General features: G+C 36.8%; 1 protein-coding gene across 7 annotated transcripts in view; it reads left to right on the top strand.

Moving 5' to 3' along the window:
- The window catches only part of AHI1 (Abelson helper integration site 1), a 248,433-nt gene that overhangs the window by 152,486 nt on the left and 80,104 nt on the right, over positions 1-15,843 (top strand). For all 7 annotated transcript variants that reach the window (XR_012075023.1, XR_012075020.1, XR_012075021.1 and 4 more), the window contains one exon: positions 7,544-7,593. Coding sequence is in view for 2 of the 7 variants with exons in the window: in XM_072965904.1 (XP_072822005.1) it covers positions 7,544-7,593 (50 nt within the window). In the remaining 5 variants the exon portion in view is untranslated. The remainder of the gene's footprint in view (positions 1-7,543; positions 7,594-15,843) is intronic.

The following is a 15,843-nucleotide window of genomic DNA, read 5'->3' as shown; positions in this document are numbered from 1 at the left end:
AGGAAATGGGATCAAAAGGAAAGATGTAACCTACTACTTCTAGCATGGCTCATGCATATGACTTTTTTCTTCTATCCCTTTCCTCCTCTTTGGATGAAAATAAAAGGGCTAAAAATTGTTTGAAGGCAAGGATTATGTTTAATTTAAAATTGAATTCCCAGCATCTTGCACAGAGCAGGTTTACAGTAAATGTTCATTGAATGAAGGAAGGATCAGGTAAACAAATAGGAGCAGCCGTACTGAGGTATTTATTAATCTTCCAGACAGAGCTGACCCTGCTGCAGACCTCAGTGGTGGTGGCTTTGCACACGAGCGGATGGTCAGCAGTATGCAGAGGGCCACATGGACTTGATAAAGCTGGCAGGTCTCCTTCAGTCTCTCCAGTTTCCTTCCCTCACCTCCCATCACTTGGGAATAGTTCAGTCTCGAAAGAGGCAGGAGATGACCCAGATGATTCTTATAGTTTGCAGAATTTTTTCTTTAAAAAAGAGGAAGGTGGCTAGCATGCTGATGTTTCCTACCTTGTTGGTTATCTGCCATCAGTTTTCTCTCTCCCTAAACCAGGTCACTTAGACCAGCAGGAAATAAATGCATGGAAGCAACAGTTACTTAGCAGTTTGATGCCAGACACGTACAGGGCACTTGGAATGTGTGACTTGGCATACAGGTTTTACCAGTCCCCAGGCCTGGGGGTAAACCAGTTATCCATCTCTCTCACTTCCACTCTTCTATCATTGCTAAAGAAAAGTATGTAATTGTGGTGGTTGTCTCTGTGCTGTATTTGTGATTCCCAGTCTCAGTGAGGCCCATGATCATCTTCTTGTTCTTCCCGACCCCTTACCCCATTCTATACAGTGTCTGGTCAAAATCAGGTCCACATTTCTCAGGCTCCTGACCTCTCAGTCCAGGCTGACTTTGTCTCCGTGCTTTCTTGAAGTTACTCAATGTTAATTCCCTCAACATCTCATCTGTACTTTCTATTTCTGTAACTTCACCTTCCTTCTCCAGCTGCTTTCAGGTCTCAAAGCCCTGCCCTCCTTTCTGTGTCTGACCTCTCCACTTGTATTTTTGGTTATTTTCCCCTCCCACATTCTTCTAGCCCTCACTCAGCTGGTGATCTCCATCCTCACTCCTCCACCCCTTTGGTGTCTTCATCGCCTGCTGTTTTTCCTGGCACTGTGGTAGAATGTTGTCTGGATGGTGTAATGGTGAGTTAAACAGAAATAGTCCCTCCACTTACAGAACTTACGGCCTAATGAGTGAAAGTAACTGTAATTAATGAGTCATCAAGCTATATAAGCAGTGAAAGGACAGTGAAGGGAAGCTGTGAGGCCTTGTGGTGAGTAGTAGATGGGTTGGTTTTTATAAGGTATTGGGAGGGAGGGGAGTGCAGAGGAGGATACAGTTGAGGCATTAGAAACAGCTGGTGCAGAAGCCCTCAAGTGGCCAGAAATGCTCATCAGAGAAACTGAAAAACCAGCTGGTCACAGGGGGACGGGACAAGGGATAAAGCACAGGTTGGAGGGAGGAGCTCTTTCCAGCAGATTACAGACAATGTAAAGAAATACTCCGTACCCCAGTGTTCTGGGTCATTAACACCATTGTCTCCGCTGTTTTCTTTCCTTAATGTTTGTAACAGTGCTCTTACCTCTCCTTTTCCTCTCTCGTTCTTTGACTTTACCTGCTACTATAATACAAGCCTTCACCAAGATGTATATTGCATGTTTTTTTGTTGTTTTTTTATTTTTCTCTAACATTTTTTTTCTGGATTATCCTCTTCCCCTATAATTTCAAATATTCCTTTGGTATTTCAGATATCTCAAATTTTACGTCTGTAACCCTGTCTCCTGTTCTGAATTGCCCAAGTGTATTTCTAACTGCCTACTAGAAATTTTCACATAGACATCATTCTGAAATATCTAGTCCAGTATTCTCAAAACCAAATCCATTTTTAAAAACCTGGCTTTTTTCTTCTATATTCCAGTGTGTTAATAGAATCATCATCTACCTTCATCTTTAAGGAGTTCTCTCTTGAAAAAATAGACAGTCAGACATCAGGGATTTTTACAGCATAATAGTCTGAGTGTTTTGATAGAGTTCTACATGAAATGCAGGAGAGCAGATAGAAACGTCCCCTGACCTAAGATTAATGAGGTCAGGAAAGGCTTTCCAGAAGGGTTGATTCCCAAATTGAGTTTTATGGGAGGAAGGGCATTCCAGACAGACTGAACAGATCAGCATGGCACCCGGGCCAGCCTGAGTATTTCATCATGGCTGTAGTCTAGGATGCAAAGTTAAAGACAGAAAGAGCTGAGCCTGAACAAGGGGACAGGATCAGGAAGATCCTTGTATGGCATGTTAAGGAGCTGGATTTTGTCCTGAAGATAGTAAGGAACCACTGAAGGATTTAAAGCATGGAGGATGGCATGATCAAATCAGTTGTTTCAAAAGCTCATTCTAGAAGCTCTGAGAAGACAAGAAAAAAAGCAGTTCTAAAGGAAATAAGACCAGGAGAGGCTATTGTAGTAATCCACACCAAACATAAAGAGACAGTGGGGTTTGGTGACTAAATCCATATGAAGGAAAACGAGAAATCTAGGTTTCTAATGTGAACATCTTGGTGTGTAAGAATTGAAGGGGAATTTCCATCTGAGACTCGATGTCTGTAGTACCTGCAGTAGCCAATGTAGACCTCTCATGGGCATCTACGGGACTTGGGAGAGATTTGCTGAAAACTCGGACTTGCAAGGCAGTTCTGATGAAAATGTTTGACTCCAAGTGCATCTGCAGAAAAACTGTTGTATTTACAAGATTTACTGAAAACTGACAATTGCCAGGTCATTGTCTGGGTTCAGGGTATTGATTTGGAAGTCATCCATACTGGTCGAATCCATGGGAGCAGAGGAGTGTGCAGAATAAAAAGGACAGAGGGTAGAAGGCATTAAGTAAGGGTGCAAGTTTTTTTAAAGAGTGAGGGGGAGGAGCTTCGAGAGGAGATGGCTATGAAACAGCCCCCTGCCTCTGCCTACCGCAGTCTCCATTCTCCCGTTCTTCAGTCTTTACTGCACCGTTTACCTCCTCCTGGAGCTGCCTTTCTAAAATGGAAATCAGCTCATGTGATTTACCAGCTCATCTTAGTTGGTGCTTCATTTGTCTTTAAAGTCCAAATCTTGTAAGTAATCTAGCTCTCATCCCTCAAAAACTGAATAGCAGTTCTGCCCTACTTTTCCTCATCTTCCAAAACACCCTCCTAAGTATGCTGCCCTGCAGACACAAAACCTCAAACCTTTGCTTACCCTGTTTTCTCCAGCTGTGTATTTTTTGTGCTGCTCCTGTTATCAGAACTTCAGTTTATCCCTTAAGATAGCTGAATGTCCCTCTTCTGTGAATCCTTGTCAAAAGCCTCCAGTTACAATTCAAGGCTTCTGTTCTTTTATATATGCACATTTTTTTTACCTTTATCACAATGTGTATCTCCCTCTGCCTTATTGGTTGTATCCATGCCTTTTCCCATTAGAGTCTAAGCTCTTAGAGCCCACTTAGCTTTGTATCCCTAGGTACCCAGCACCGTGCCTCGCCTCCAGAGTGGTGTTCCCTAAGTATTTGTTGTTACTGTTTTTAATTGGCACGGTTAGTATTTGAAACTACATATCATGAATCAAGATGAAGATCTTCACTTTTTGTTTTAATATACTTCTAGAAACTGCATCTTTTTGTGGGGAGGGGGGTAATTAGGTTTTTATTTATTTATGTTAATGGCGGTGCTGGGGATTGAACCCAGGACCTCCTGCATGCTAAGCATGCACTCTACCACTGAACTATACCCTCTTCCTTTAGAAACTGCATCTTAATACAGAGGAATCTTTTGTCCTTAAGGAAAAGCGTAATTAAAGGATTTAGCATCAAATGCAACTCACATAATAATAGGTTCTAAAATCAAAGAATCAACCCCAAAGTGATAGGAATATTTTAAGTCATAAAATTATGCTCCTGAAAACAAAATCTTAGCAATAAAGAAAACCTGAAAGAGCTTGTCTAGTCCAGCGGTTTGTAAAATCTCCTCTGTAGAGCCCTAGTCTTCGTGCTCTGGGGGATAGGGCTGGAGGGGCAAGGTGTTTGCCAGGCCACCAAACCTCACTTCACCTACAGAAATTTTACTTTTAAGCTTTTGTATGTGAGGCTTTCAAACAAAATTGTATTGAAAAACAGTTTCGCTGTTGACTCAGTTTAAAAAACAGGATTCAGGCTACTTCTGAAATCTTGGTGACTCTGGGCCTCCATTTCCTCATCTGTAAAATACGAGCATGGTGCTATGATAGTTCATGCTTTTATTCTGAGCACCTCCTGTCCATTTTCAAGTGAGAAACACACCCCAAGAGAAGTTGAGTGGCTTACTCAGTCCACATAAAGAGTTAATGACAGAACCAAGATTAAAATATAACCAACAGCTCTGGTTGTTGGATTGGTTCTCTCTTTTTAAAAAATTCCTACAAAATGGGTATGAAAAAAACTACAGATATTAATTCTTTGGAAAAGGTAGATATCAGGAGGTATATAAATAGCATGTAAAAGCAGAGCTATACCGTATCTGAAGTTTGCCTTATTTAAAGCTGGTGTGCTAGCTACAACAAACGTTGATCATTTACCTAATTTTACATTCATTCTTCAAGTTTATAGAAATATTTGGGTGAGTTGTTTGCATGGCCCATTTCTCTTTTACCAAGTTATTTATGAGTTGTTTCTTCTTGGTAAATCTCCATGTAATGAGTAGAGGCCCTGAAAATCACTCCATTAATCATTCCTCTCATATTTGTCTCACTGCATCTGAATTTAAAAGCATCATTCCGAAGTTGTGAGGGTTTGGGAAGCAGGAGTCTCTACCTTCTGATCCTTTCATTCATCTCCTTTGCTTTGCTCATCTTCCTCTCTTCATCCCCTCCTCTCCAAATCAAGGGTATCCGTGAAGAGGAAACGAAGTCACAAAACAGCTGTCCGAGAGGAGTGTGTGGACAGGAGGGAAAGAAGGGCAGCCATGCTCCTTGGCCTTGATGGTGGGGGGTGCTCATGGGCTGATTGTCTCATAGCCTTGGGGGCTTTTTTGTTTAAAGATAAAGTGAAACCAAACAGCTCACAGAGACACCTCCTTCTTCCCCCTCCTTCTGCCTCCATGAGTAACTACCCATATGGCGTGCTGCTGCTGAGACCAAGGAATGAGTGAGTAAAGGTGTTTAGAAGTGAAGTATTGGTCCTGATTAAATAAGTGTCCTTTTACAAATAAGTGTTAAGACTTTGTCATGTGACTCCCAGATTAATTTGTGATCGACAGGATTCAAACACAGGGTAAGCCAACCTTGCATCATGAAAAAGGACTTGGATATGCCCATAACAGTAATGGAGTAACACAGTAGGAAAGATGTCAGGGACAGTGTTTACTCTACTTAAGCTCAATTTTCTGAGAGCATCACAGCATCCATTTCACATGAAAAGACTATTGAAAGCAGGTTTGGTAAGACCTGCATGTGGCAGTATGTTGTTACTCATTTGTCGGGGTCACAACAAACAAGGAGAAGTAGCACTGACTTAACAGAGATGTATAATTCAGTCTGATGTCACTTCTCTCAGCCTCTGGAGTAGGCTCAAATCTGATTAGAGCCATTATGTTGGGGTTTTTTTTCTTAATCCGGTTGTTTTAAAACATTCCACATACAGTCGGCCTTCCTTATCTGTGGGTTCCACATCTGAAGAGTCAACCAACCATGGATCAAAATTATTCAGAAAAAAAAAAAATTCCAGGAAGTTCTAAAAAGCAAGACTTGAATTTGCCATGCTGGCAACTATTTACATAGCATTTACATTGTATTTACAACTATTTTCATAGCATTTACATCATATTAGGAATTATAAGTAATCTAGAGATGATTTAGAGTATACAGAAGGTTGTTAGGTTATATGCAAATACTACACTATTTTATATAAGGTACTTTGGCATCTGCAGATTTTGGTATCTGTAAGGGCAGGAGTGTCCTGGAACCAATCCCCCTCAGATAAGAGGGACGACTGTATATACATATGGTAAGATGTTGGTCTTGCCTTGGGCAAAGAGAGAGAAGTAATGCTTATACCATGTTAAAAAAAAAAACTTACCTATAATTTGATTGCTCTGTTCGGAATTTATTTCATAAATCTGGGGGAAAACAGAAGAAATTTGGTTATAATTGATGCTTTCTGAGAGGTTTTGATGGTTTTCTTTGCTTCTTGTTCTATTGAGTTGAGGGCAGGTAGACTATTCTGCAAGATGAATTAGCCCTTGAATTTAAGTTTTCCATGTGTTTATACTTTTTTTCCCGAAACACATTTTAACTGAGTCAGATCATCTTCACTGGTGGAGAAAAATCAAGAATTGTTCTTTCTTTGAATTGGGTCACTTACTACAACATCCACCTTTCACCACTATGTCTTCTTGTTATTTAACTCTTGTTTTTATCATATGCATGATTTAAAGCTGCATAGCTAGCAATAATATCATATAACTGCAGTCCAGAAAATGACAAAACCCTCTTGAAATCTTTATAAGAAAAGTTATACTTGTTTGAAGATACTCAGTGCCAAATCTTGCTGAAATCTGATTATGAAGGAGGAAATCTAAAAAAGCAAAAACAAACTTCAGTAGAGATAAGACTGGCAAAGCAGTAGTTACTCAAAGAACTCAAGACTGAAAGAGAAAATTGTCCTCCTCTTCTTTCATTTCATTTTGGGTATTTTTGTTTTCTGAAGTTTAAAAAATTTAATTAGGTGATTATGGTATATCTCTTTCATTTGTATGTAATTCAAAACTTTAACATATTAGCAGTTTATATTTTCTATGTGAATTTTAAGTAGATCCTTTCCATAGCATGTAATTATCTCTAAAAAATTTGCAAGACTATTTTATAGCAAGATTGAGTTGATTTCTAAAACACTGTCGCATATCAGGCACTATTTTTCCACAGTATGCTTTCATTTGGAATTAATGTTCAAACTGTAGAGAAACCATCTAACACTCAGATATCATCAGGCACCACAGAAAGCACTTATTTGATTTCCTGATGGAGGTGCTGTTAATAAAGCAGATATACTGAACAAATTTTGTAGTAGATTTAAAGAGCTTTCAGATTCAAAATTTTACATACAGTTCAGTGAATATCTCCATGAAAACAGAGTATGCTGAAAAGATTATAAAGGAAATTTGCAATGCTGAAAGATAAATTTAGAATTTAAGTAATATTACATAGTATTACTAAACTAATTTAGGCCAATTCACAACCAACTCTTCGCCACACACCTAAAAGCTGACTCTATTTGCGAAGAGTACATAACCGACCTGGAGCACTGTTTCCTTGCCTTCTCATAGGAGTGAATGAATGCATTATGCTGATAGACACGTATGTTCCGCACGGGCATGCTCTCTCCTCACTCAGCCAGTTGGTGGGTTTTCAGCATGTGAGTATTGCCTGTGTTGTCTTCTGAGGTTTGTGACTTACTCTCTGTTCTTCTTCTTTCACAGCAGTCAGTCAGGTCCCAGGATTTCAGACTGGGCTCAGAGTCCGTGACACAGTAAGCAGCTTTCCCTCCTAAATAATTTCCGATGATAAATAGTGGTGGTGGTGGTGGTTGTGGTGGTGGTGGTGGAGGTTGTTGTTCGTGATGTTGGTGTTTTAAGGACGGTTTCTCCATTTCCCTCTTCATAACACCACACTACAAGTTAAATTTTGGATAATTGATTTCTAAAAGAGTTTAGATCATTTAAGGAGAATATTTTAACGATTAGACTTTGAGAATATGTATTGCAAAGTTATAAGAAATAGTACTAAATAAAATATCATGCTGAGGTATTGTTTTGTGGACCATTCTGTCATTTATTTTGTTTGAATAACATTTTGAAATGACATTAACTGAAAACAGGTAGACGATGTGGCCAAAGAAATTATGAAATGCCTATTTTGAGGCATTAAAGAAAAAAGCTAATACCCAGAAAATTATCATTATATGTATTTTTACAAATGCTTAATGTATTTGAGCAATTTTGGGGGTGTTAATTTTAAAATATCTCTAGAAAGTTTTTGTATTTTTATTTGGTACTTGCTTAATACATAAATAGAAAAATCCCTCTTTCACCTCAGGAAAAAAAAATCAAAAACCTTCCCAAAATACTTCCCAATTTTTATCTTTGCAAATCATTTTATACCTAATTTTAAGCCCAAACTTCATATTCACACATGACTAGCCAACTATCACATGCGTGTAACAACCTTCTTAGGTATCTGTCGTGCCCTCCCATCCACCTCCACTGTCCCTGTGTCTAGGTACGTGCTTACACGTGCACACAGCTAATCCCTACTGACTGTCCTTCAGGAAAATATTTGTTCAAGTTGACCCTACTCTAGACTTTGACATTTTGAAGAATGTTTCTTCCAGCTCAGAAATTCCGATTAAAATGACAGTCTAATTTACAGGAATTATCAAATAAAACCATACATTATTTCGCAAGATAATCTTTCATTCTACAGATGAAAGACAAACAGAATTTTTAAATTGTATTTAAGAGTCACAGAATCATGGCCTTGAAGATACCTTAGAAATTCTATATGCTCTCTGTTCTGCAGTCAGGAAAACTAAGGGGAAAAGCCTTGTGCACATTTCACAGGGCATGTTTATGTTAGCACTTGAACTAAAGCAAGACCTAAATCTTCAGATCCCCAGACGTCTGGGGTGTATGTTTGTTTTTTGTACTATATTCAGTGTTATTAGTCTCCTTGGTAAGATCCCATTTTGTTGTAGATTTAAAAATCTTTCTTTTTGAGAGAGAAAATCTACTGAAGATTATATAATTATGTATAGCCCTGTGTCACTTCAGAGTGCAGTCATTCACATTATGTCACCATTTCCCTGCAGACCAGCATTCTAACCCCTCTCTTACATGTGGAGAAACAAGATCTGAGAAATAGTGAGAGGCAGACCCAGTACTAGAACACAGATCCCCAGTTTCCTAATCTGCTCTTCCCATGCCTTCTCTCTGCTGTCATATGATGCAAACACACATCTCAGGTCTTGCAGGTTTTTGTTTTTGCTTTTGTTTTATCTGCCAGGTATGTTTTCAGTCCCAGTCTCCAAACAATTAAAATTTGACGTAATAGTTGATAATATAATAACCAACTCTGAGGAGTGTATGTATACTCAAAGACAGATTACACATATAAAAAAATACACAGGATCAGTGAGGACCAACTCTGTTTCAACAACCAAATTCTATATGACCATGTTTCAACAACCATATTTTATACAAATGGGAGCAGCTCTCTCTTTGAACACGTTTTATAAGATTTTTTACAACTTCTACGTAATATGTGAGTGAAAGACTCTGTAGTCAGTCTGACTGCATTGGATGCCTATTTTCAGATGACACAGCGATCCATGCAACACTCTCCAGGTTAAAATTCAAAAAAGCCTCACAAAACATCCCAGCTTCTGAAGCCTGTCAGGTTAGCTTCGCTTCTTTTTTTGAACACAGAGCACTTAAGAAGCTTCTGAGAGGAAATTTTCATGAGAAGTTCAGATATGTCTAAATGCTTGAGTTCACCTAAAACCTTTGGGTTTTCCCTACACTCATAATTTCTTAGAAGTAAGGATGAATTAAGATATATTTCTCATGACTTAAAAACTGTAGGCGAGTTGAAGGTGGAAATACTACAGCCCAGTATGTACAAAAAAATCATTTCTTTATTTCTCTCATTTGCTTAAATGAGCCCATTGTACCCAAGTAAATCAACAGAGGCAATTTTTTGTTTGTTACTTTGCAGCCCTGTCATTCAGTTTCTAACATCTTCTTATTAGTTGGTTGACCAAAATATATAAATAAGCCACATAGGACTGCCTCTCACCGCTTTCCTCTTGAATTTTGTGCCTCGTTTACTCTTTTTATTTATTTTTTTAAGAAATGTCAATCACTTCTGTGCAAACATTTTAGTAAAGCTACATTCTTTTTTTAAGATACGAAGAAGAAACATTTTTAGGTTGATTTAAAGACATTTGCTTGAAAGTCTAAAACTTCTACTTTTTGTGTCTCATGCCCCTACGATGGTATTATCTGCTCCCAAGTCAGAGCTTGTAATGAAGCTTCTAAAATATGTTATAACCCTTAAATAGTATTACTGATCCTTAGTTACTAATATATTTTATCTTGAGTTTGTTGGTTTTTTTGAAAAAACAGAGTGCTTTATTTCATTAACTTCTTTAGTCAGGGAGAAGTTAATTCAGATGGTCAATTAGACTAAAGCCCTTTATTTATGAACACTCAAATGTAAACCAAATGAATGAATGAAATCTCTTCTTAATGTAGTGCAGCCATAAGAGTTAATTCCAAGTATCCAATCTCTCCTCCACTATGTATTTTTTCTATTTTTATAATCCTATTCCTGACTCCTTCAGTTTCTTCTCTTCATGAGAAGGAAGTAGTTCATCTTTTTTCCTTAAAATACCCTACTACTTGCAACTTCTTTTTCTGGATTTTAATTTCTTTTATTTTTATCTTTTTAAAATTTCTTTTATTTTTATCAGTCAGTTTACAATGTTGTGTCAATTTCTGATGTACAGCGCACAATGCTTCAGTCATACGTGAATATGCATATATTCATTTTCATATTCTTTTCATCATAAGCTTCTACAAGATATTGAATATAGTTCTCTGTGTTATACAGTATAAACTTGTTTATCTATTTTATGTATATCAGTCAGTACCTGCACATCTCGAACTCCCATTTTACCCCTTCTTATATTCTTCCCCACTTGTAACCGTAAGTTTGTTTTCTATGTCTATGAGTCTGTTTCTGTTTTGTAAATAATTTTTTTTTTTAGATTCTTGCAACTTTTTTAAAAGTTCTTACTTTGATTATTCATTTGAAAAATGAAAGCCTTTTTTCTCTCATCCTTCCACCCCCTACCCTTTCTGAAATCAAAACCATCCATTTTTGGGTAGGTGACATCACGCTGTTCTTTATATATTCTAAATATGTTCTTTATCAGATACATGATTTGTGGTATTTTCTCCCAGTCTCTTATGCCTTTTCATTCTTTAAACAGTAGTTTTAGAAAAGGAAACTTTTTTGATTTTGATGAAGTCTAGTTCCTCAATTTTTTCCTTTTTTAAATCATGCTTTAGTATAGTATCTAAGAAACCTTGCTCCAAAGTCACAAAGGTTTTCTCCTGTGTTTTCCTGTGAAAGTTTAATACAGTTGGTTTTATTTTTTGTTGTTATTAGGTTTATTTATTTATTTTGTAATGGAGATACAGGAGATTGAACCCAGGACCTCACGCTTGCGAAGCATGCATTCTACCACTAAGCTGTACACTCCCCCGCTTAATTCAGTTGGTTTTAAATTTAAGTCTGTGATCTGTTTTGTGTTAATTTTTGTTTATGGTGTAAGGTTTAGATAAGAGAATTTTGTTTTGTTTGCATTTGGATATTCATTTGTTCCAGCATTATTTGTTGAAAAAACAATCCTGCTTCAACTGAATGACCTTTGCACCTTCATTGAAAATCAGTTGTCAGTGTAAGTGTGGGTCTGTTTCTGGACTCTGTTCCGATCCTTTGATTTGCTTGTGTCTTTACACTGTCTTGATTACTGTAGTTTTATAGTGTGTCTTGAAATTAGGTATTATTGGTCCTCCAACTTTGTCCTTTTTTGAAGTTGGTTTAGCTATTCAAGGTCTTTTGTATGTCCACGTGAATTTTAGAATAAGCTTGCCAATTTCTACATTATAGCATTCTTGAATTCCAGTTGGTGTGCCTTGAATCCACAGATAAGTTTGGGGAGAATTGACATGTTAAGAATATTCAATCATCTGACGCATTAACAGGAAATATTTCTCCATTTATTTAGGCCTTCTGTAATTTCTCTCAGCACTGTGTGTTAGTTTTCAGTGTATAAGTCCTGCATATATTTGGCAGATTTATTCCTGCATATTTCATAGGTAAATGATATCATTTTTCAATTTCAGTTTACAATTGTTTGTTGCTAATTTATGGAAATACTACTAATTGTTGTATGTTGATCTTGTATCATGCCACGTTACTAAACTGTCTTGTTAGTTTTAATAGCTTTCTGGTAGACTTCACCAGATTTTTTCTACATAGACAGTCATTCATATATGTATGTGTATGTGTATGTGTGTGTGTATATATGTGTATGTGTATATATATATATATATATATATATGCCAGTTTAGTATCTCCCTTCCCAATCTAGATGCCTTTCCTCCCTCTCCCTCTCTCTCCTCCTTTCCTTCCCTCTTTCTCTCCCTCCCTCCCTTTCTTCTTTTCTTCCTTCCTTCCTTGCTCCTTGTGCTGGCTAGAACCTCCAGTACAATGTTGAGTAGGAATGATGAGAGTAGATACTTTTATCTTCTTTTATCCTTAAAGGAAGTAAGTGGGAAAGCATTCAGTCTTTCACTATTAAATAGATTATCATAGGTTTTTTCTTAATAAATGCCCTTTATTCATTCATTTTGTAGTCTGCTGATATAGTTTGTGTCAGGAATAGATGTTGGGTTTTTGTCACATCCTTTTCCACACTGTTAATTATATGATTTTTCTTTTGAATTTGTTAAAATGGTAAATTACATTGATTTTCAAATGTTAAACAACCTTTTCATTCTTAGACTAAACCTCATTTAGTCATGGTGTGTTATCCTTTTTATAAATTGGTGGACTTACTAAAATTTTATTTCGATTTTTTTGCATTTTGTTCATGAGAAATATGGGTATATAGTTTTCTTTTCTTGCAATGTCTTAATCTGGTTTTGGTGTCAGAGTAAGCTGGCTTCATGAAATGAGTTAAGAAGAATTCACTCCTCTTCAGTTTTCTGGAACAGTCTGTGCAAATTTGGTATTATGTCTTCCTTTTGCAATTTCTATTTCTTTATTAATATGCTCTGATGAGATGTTCTCATAGTTTGCATTAGTTCTTTAAATATAGTTTTCTTTAGTTCTCTAAATGTATTTACAATAGTGGATTTCAAGTCTTTGTCTAGGAAGTCCAGTGTCTTGGCTTCCTAAGGGACAGTTTCTGTTGATTGCATTTTTCTTGTATGTAGACCATACTTTCTTGTTTCCTTGCATGTCTTGTAATCTTTTGTTGAAAACTGGGCATTTTCAATGACCTAATATAACAACTCTTGAAATTAGATTCTCCCCACCCCCAGTCCCCAGGGTTTGTTGTTCCTACTTATTGTAGTTGTTGTTCTTTGTTAAGTCACTTCTCTGAACAGATTCTTTGATTCTATAATTGTAATGTTTGGCCACAGGAGTCTCTACTGAGTTAGATCAGTGATCAGCCAATAATTGGACACAGATTTCCTTAAACACCTGGAACCAGTAGGTGCCCCTATCTTGCTAGGGGCTCTGTGTGTTCTGTGCACACCCTCCACACCCAGCCAGGCAGTTGACAGCTCTGTCTTAGCCCTCAATTCCTGTTGGCATAGAGTGTTAAGGTCAGCCAGCAGTGAGGGCATAAAGCCTTCTCTGGTCTTTTCTGTGCACACACAGCCCTACACATGGGAGAGCTTCCAGACTCCCAGGACTGAGTCTGAGCTTTTCAAAACCCCTGTGGGCATCTCATTCCCCCAGCTTTTCCTTTACATCTTTTTAGTCAGTCTGTTGTTTGCCTACTGTTACTCACCACTCAGGCATCCCTGAAGTTATCTGTAATTGTTCCTGAGGAAGATAGGTCAAATGCAGACAGGCTTAAAAGTGGTGTCTTCCAGGGAACCACCAGACAGATCAGATAATGACAGTTCCTTGGGAATGAGACTTTGAAAGAGCTTCAGCCCTGTTCTGCTCCCCTCAGTGGCTGCCAAGTTGCTGGCTTTCACCATAAATGCAGGCTCTTCTTTTTAAAGGTACCCACAGAGCCACAGTGGGAATGTAATAAGCTCAAGTATAAATACCACAAAGCTCACTGTTCTTACCAAGTGTCAAGCATTCTTCTTGAATAAACATTCTCCAGTTGGTACAAGCTATTGGCTAATTCCCAGAATCTGAAAAAGTTGATCCAAACTATTTTTGTTAGTTTTTTCATAGCTTATTTGGAGGAGAGAATTTTCAGAAGTGCTTACACTACCATTGCTGCTGATGTCTCTCTCTTTCTTCTTCAGATGTTGGGTGGATTTACCTGTAAAGCTATCTGAGCCTAGAGTATTCTGTTTTGGAAGATTTTTAACTACAAGTTCAATGTGTTTAATATAAGTAGAGCTATTAAGGTTATCCGTTTCTCTTGTATAGGGTATTGATAATTTGTGTCTCTCAAGGAACTTGTCCATTTCATCCAGGTGGTTGAGTTTATTGACATAAAGTTGTTCATAATATTTCCTCATTATCTTTTCAATATTAATAGAATCTGTAATAATGTTGCCTCTCTAATTCCTGCTGTTAATAATTTATTTCTTTACTCTGTTTTCTCCAGACACCCTGGCAAATGGTTTATCAGTTTTACTGAAAAGAACCAGCTTTGTTTCATTGATTTCTCTTTATTGTTTATCTGTTCTCTGTTTCATTGATTTCCACTGTGATCTTTATTTCCACTTTTGGGGGGTTTAATTTCTGCTTCTTTTTCTAGATTTTTAAAATAGAAACTGTAGTCGTTGATTTAACTCTTTTCTTCTCTCTTAATATAAACATTAGTGCCATAAATTTCCCACTAAGTACTGCTTTAATGGTGTTACACAAATTTTGATGTGTTGTTTCATGCTCATTTCATTAAGTACACTTTCTTATTTTCTTTTGGATTTCTCCTTTGGCTTGTGGGTTACTTAGAAGTGGATTATTTTATTTCCAGTATTTAGGGATTTTTCTAGAGATTGTTATTTCTAGTTTAAATTTCACTGACATCAGAGAACATACTTTGTATGATCTGAGTCCTTTTAAATTTATTGAGAATTGGTTTATGATCCTACTATGATCTCTGTCAGTAAAAGTTTTGAGTGCCCTTGGAAAGAATGTGTATTATGCACTTGTCTACTGTAATGTCCTTTTATAAATAAATTAGACCACATGAGTTAATAGTGTACTTAGTGCTTATGTTGCCTTAACTGTTTTCTGTCTACCTGTTCTATCAATTATTGAGAGTTGGGTATTGAAATCTCCAACTAATATTGTAGGCTACTTTTTTTCTTCTTGTAGTTCTGTTAGTTTTTTGTCATGTATTTTGAAACTCTTTATTAGGTACCCATATATTTGGGACTGTTACGTCCTCTTGAAGTGTTGACACCCTTATTATTAAATAAGCCTGCTGTCCTATATTTTGGGTCATGTCCTCTGTTTTAAAATCTCTTTTGTTTAATATTGGTAAAGTCATTCCAGTATTCTTTTGGTAGTATTGGAATGGTACATATTTTTCATATGTGAAAATACAAGTAGGTTAAAAAAAGTATTTTTTAAAGGCAGCATATTTGAGTTAATGTTTTTTTATTCACTGTGACCATCATTGCCTTTTAACTAAGGTAACTAGATAAACATTTACATTTAATATAATTGTTTTTTATATTTCTATATTTTGTATATTATTTATATATTTATATAATATAATTGAATTTTAGCCATCATACAGCTTTTTGTTTCCTGTTTCATTAATTCTTTGTTTCCTGTTTTCATCTTTATGTGCTTTGTTTTAGATTGAATATCTTTTATACATTTTATCTTGTTTAGTTTCTTAGTTTACTGTCTATGACTCTGTTTCTATTTTAGTGATTCCATTAGGGTTTATAATACAAACCTTATCACACAGTATATCCTCAAGAGATTTATAATAGCG

Source organism: Vicugna pacos, chromosome 8, assembly GCF_048564905.1.
Source record: "Vicugna pacos chromosome 8, VicPac4, whole genome shotgun sequence".
In the NCBI taxonomy this organism is placed as follows: Eukaryota; Metazoa; Chordata; class Mammalia; order Artiodactyla; family Camelidae; genus Vicugna; species Vicugna pacos.
The sequence above is the reverse complement of the archived record's forward strand: the minus strand, read 5'-3'. Positions and strand labels throughout refer to the sequence as shown.